At 51.3% G+C, this 4,114-nt stretch overlaps 1 protein-coding gene across 1 annotated transcript in view; it reads right to left on the bottom strand.

Annotated features, from left to right (window-relative positions):
• Positions 1 to 2,873, bottom strand: part of LOC132401513 (uncharacterized) — a 56,871-nt gene extending 53,998 nt beyond the window's left edge. The window contains exon 1 of the mRNA XM_059983539.1: positions 2,856 to 2,873. Coding sequence (XP_059839522.1) covers positions 2,856 to 2,873 — 18 coding nt within the window. The remainder of the gene's footprint in view (positions 1 to 2,855) is intronic.
• Positions 2,874 to 4,114: the final 1,241 nt, after the last annotated feature.

Raw genomic sequence — 4,114 nt, 5'->3', positions numbered from 1 at the left:
GGGCAGTGGGGATCTCTGACAGGACCACGGCCTGGGCGGTGGGGATCTCTGACGGCCTGGGCGGTGGGGATCTCTGATGGGAGCACGGCCTGGGCGGTGGGGATCTCTGATGGGACCACGGCCTGGGCGGTGGGGATCTCTGACGGCCTGGGCGGTGGGGATCTCTGACGGCCCGGGTAGTGGGGATCTCTGACGGCACCACAGCCTGGGCGGTGGGGATCTCTGACGGGACCATGGCCTGGGCGGTGGGGATCTCTGACGGCCCGGGCGGTGGGGATCTCTGACGGCACCACAGCCTGGGCGGTGGGGATCTCTGACGGCCTGGGCTGTGGGGATCTCTGACGGCCTGGGCTGTGGGGATCTCTGATGATTGATGCCGGTTTCCTACGACAGCACTTCATGTGAATGTGCTCTGTTCCTGAGAGGGTCTTACCCGTGATGGACTGGACCGAATACCCTGCATTTTGTAGGATGTTCCATTCCTGGGCTTTGGTGTTCCCATACCAGGCCGGGATGCAACCAGTCAGTACACTCTCCACCACACATCTATAGAAGTTTGTCAATGTTTTAGATGTCATGCTGAATATTCACAAACTCCTCAGCAAGTAGAGGCACTGCTGGGTCCAGGACAGATCCTCTGAAATAGTAAGACCCAGGAAATTAAAGTTGCTGACCCTTCATCAACCCTTCCCCACCATTTAGAAAATGTCTCCCCTTCTTTGATAAGGTTCCTGTGGAATCTGGATTCACTGTTCCTTCAGATCACAGCATCTCACTAGATGGAAACCAACACTGCAATTACCACCGAGAAGGAAACTGTGACCTCACAACTTATTCTCTCTTACCTACTAAATGTCTCCCTTTTAATTATTTTCCCACTTATGGCACTGGGTGAGCGGGGGAGGTAATTTACAGTGGCCTGTCTTGGGATGTGGGATGTATCCTGGAGGGACACAGGGAGAATCCAAATGCAAAGGGGTTTGGATTCCTTGCCGATAATTTGCAGGTTGAGTCTGTGGGGAGGAAGGCAAATGTGATGTTAGCATTCATTTCGAGAGAAATGGAATGTAACAGCAGGGATGAATAGTTGTGGCTTTTTCCAAGCACTGGGCGGGGCTTCACTTGGAGTATTGTGAGCAGTTCTGGGCCCTGCATCTAAGAAAAGATGTGCTGACATTGGAGAGGGTCCAGAGGAGGATCACAAGAATGATCCCAGAAATGAAAGGGTTAATCAGATGAGGAGCATTTAATGGCTCCGGGCCTGCACTCGCTGGAGTTCGGAAGAATGTGTGGCAGAGGGGAAGGAATCTCATTGAAACCTATCAAATGTTGAAAGGCCTCAACAGCGTGGATGTAGAGAGGATGTTTCCCATGGTGAGGGAGTCTAGGACCAGAGGACACAGATAGAGTGGATGTGGAGAGGATGTTTCCTATAGTGGGGGAGTCTAGGACCAGAGGACACAGATAGAGTGGATGTGGAGAGGATGTTTCCTATGGTGAGGGAGTCTAGGACCAGAGGACACAGATAGAGTGGATGTGGAGAGGATGATTCCTATAGTGGGGGAGTCTAGGACCAGAGGACACTGATAGAGTGGTTGTGGAGAGGATGATTCCTATAGTGGGGGAGTCTAGGACCAGAGGACACAGATAGAGTGGATGTGGAGAGGATGTTTCCCATGGTGAGGGAGTCTAGGACCAGAGGACACAGATAGAGTGGATGTAGAGAAGATGTTTCCCATGGTGAGGGAGTCGAGGACCAGAGGACACAGATAGAGTGGACGTGGAGAGGATGTTTCCTATAGTGAGGGAGTCTCGGACCAGAGCACACAGATAGAGTGGACGTGGAGAGGATGTTTCCTATGGTGGGGGAGTCTAGGACCAGAGGACACAGATAGAGTGGATGTGGAGAGGATGATTCCTATAGTGGGGGAGTCTAGGACCAGAGGACACAGACAGAGCGGATGTGGAGAGGATGTTTCCTGTAGTGAGGGAGTCTAGGACCAGAGGACACAGATAGAGTGGATGTAGAGAGGATGTTTCCTATAGTGGGGGAGTCTAGGACCAGAGGACACAGATAGAGTGGATGTGGAGAGGATGTTTCCTATAGTGGGGGAGTCTAGGACCAGAGGACACAGATAGAGTGGATGTGGAGAGGATGTTTCCTATAGTGGGGGAGTCTAGGACCAGAGGACACAGATAGAGTGGATGTGGAGAGGATGTTTCCTGTAGTGGGGGAGTCTAGGACCAGAGGACACAGATAGAGTGGATGTGGAGAGGATGTTTCCTATAGTGGTGGTGTCTAGGACCAGAGGACACAGATAGAGTGGATGTGGAGAGGATATTTCCTAGGCCGGGGGAGTCTAGGACCAGAGGATACAGCCTCAGAATAGAAAGACGTTGTTTTAGAACGGTGATGAGGAGGAATTTCTTTAGCCAGAGGGTGGTGAATCTGTGGAATTCATTGCCACCGGCGGCTGTCGAGATCAAGTCTTCGGGTATATTTAGGGCAGAGGTTTATAGATTCTTGATTAGTCAGGGCATGAAGGGATACACGGAGAGGGCAGGAGATTGGGGCTGAGAGGGAAATCAGTCAGCCATGATGAAATGGCGGAGCAGACTTGTTGAGTTGAATGGCCTAATGCTGCTCCTGTATTCTTATGGTCTTACAATTGAAGTGGAGGTTGGTAGGCTCTTGATTAGTCAGAATGCCAAAGGTGGCAGGGAGAAGGAGGGAAAGTGGGGTTGAGAGGGATAATAAATCAGCCATGATAGAAGAGCGGGGCAGATTTGATGGGCCGAATGGCCTCAGCTGTCCCTGTGTCTTATGGTCGTCTGGGAGGCAGGAGGTTACTCACCAAGTGCCCGATGACCATGGACACAGGACCCAACGTTCAGAACCTTTCTGGGCAGAGCAGGAGCAACGTGGTGAGGGGTGAAGACGAGGAGAATCTTCCTGTGGCGTAGGGCTTAGCACAGCACCTCCCAGCCCCAGCGACCTGGCTTCCTTTCCGGCTGATGTCTGTAAGGAGCTTGTACGTCCTCCTCATGACCGCCTGCGTGTCCTCCGGGTGCACTGGCTTCCAAAGACAGACAGGTTAGTAGGTCAACTGACCAGCGCCGGCTCATTGGGCCAGATGGACCTGTTACCCTGCTGCATCTCCCAACCACGGAGGCAGGGCTGGCGTCCCCAACTTTTATTACGCCGTGGACCAAAAGCGTGAAGCAAAGGGTCTGTGAGCCGCAGGAGAGGAACCCCTGTCACAAAGGAAAACTGAAACAAGAATGGGTGTATCTGTAGGTCAGGCAGCATCCGCGGGGGGAGAAGGAGTCAGTGTTTCAGTCTGTTTCTGCACCGTAATGTTGACTCACTGTCTTTCTCCACAGATGCCACTTGACCTGCCGAGTATTTCCTGTTTTGATGCTATTTCTGGCGTTGGTTGTTTTTCTCAGTACCTGGCATGGTTACGTTGCCCTCCGTCCAAAACAACATTTGCACTTTCACATTGCTAATTGTTCTGCGATGAGGTCATCGAGAACCAACTCTTCAGCATTTTTCACCATAAGGGATAGGAACAGAATTAGGCCATTCAGCCCATCGGATATGCTCCACCATTCTAGCATGGCTGGTTTATTATCTCTCTGAACCTCATTCTCCTGCCTTCTCACCTTAACATTTGACATCCTGACTAAACAAGAACCTAGCAACCTCCGCTTTAAATGTACCCAATGACTTGACCTCCACGGTCATCTGTGGCAACGAATTCCACAGATTTACCACCCTCCGGCTAAAGAAATTCCTCCTCATCTCCAATGCCACCTACTCTGAATTGCATGGATTCACCACCCTCTGGCTAAAGAAATTCCTCCTCATCTCCGAACTAAAAGGACATTCTTCTAATCTGAGGGTATGCCTTCTGGTCCTAGACTCCCTCGTTATAGGAAACATCCTCTCCACATTCTCTCCATCTAGGCCTTTCAGTATTCGATAGGTTTCAAGAAGATCCCCACTCTTAACCCTTTCATTGCCAGAATCATTTTGTACACCTCCCCGAACCTTGCACAATGCCAGCACGTACCTTTTCTCGGTCAGGATTCAGATATCTGGCACCTACAG

This window comes from Hypanus sabinus, chromosome 11 (genome assembly GCF_030144855.1).
Source record: "Hypanus sabinus isolate sHypSab1 chromosome 11, sHypSab1.hap1, whole genome shotgun sequence".
Taxonomy (NCBI): domain Eukaryota; kingdom Metazoa; phylum Chordata; class Chondrichthyes; order Myliobatiformes; family Dasyatidae; genus Hypanus; species Hypanus sabinus.
Note: the sequence above shows the minus strand (reverse complement) of the source record. Positions and strands in the feature narration are given on the sequence as shown.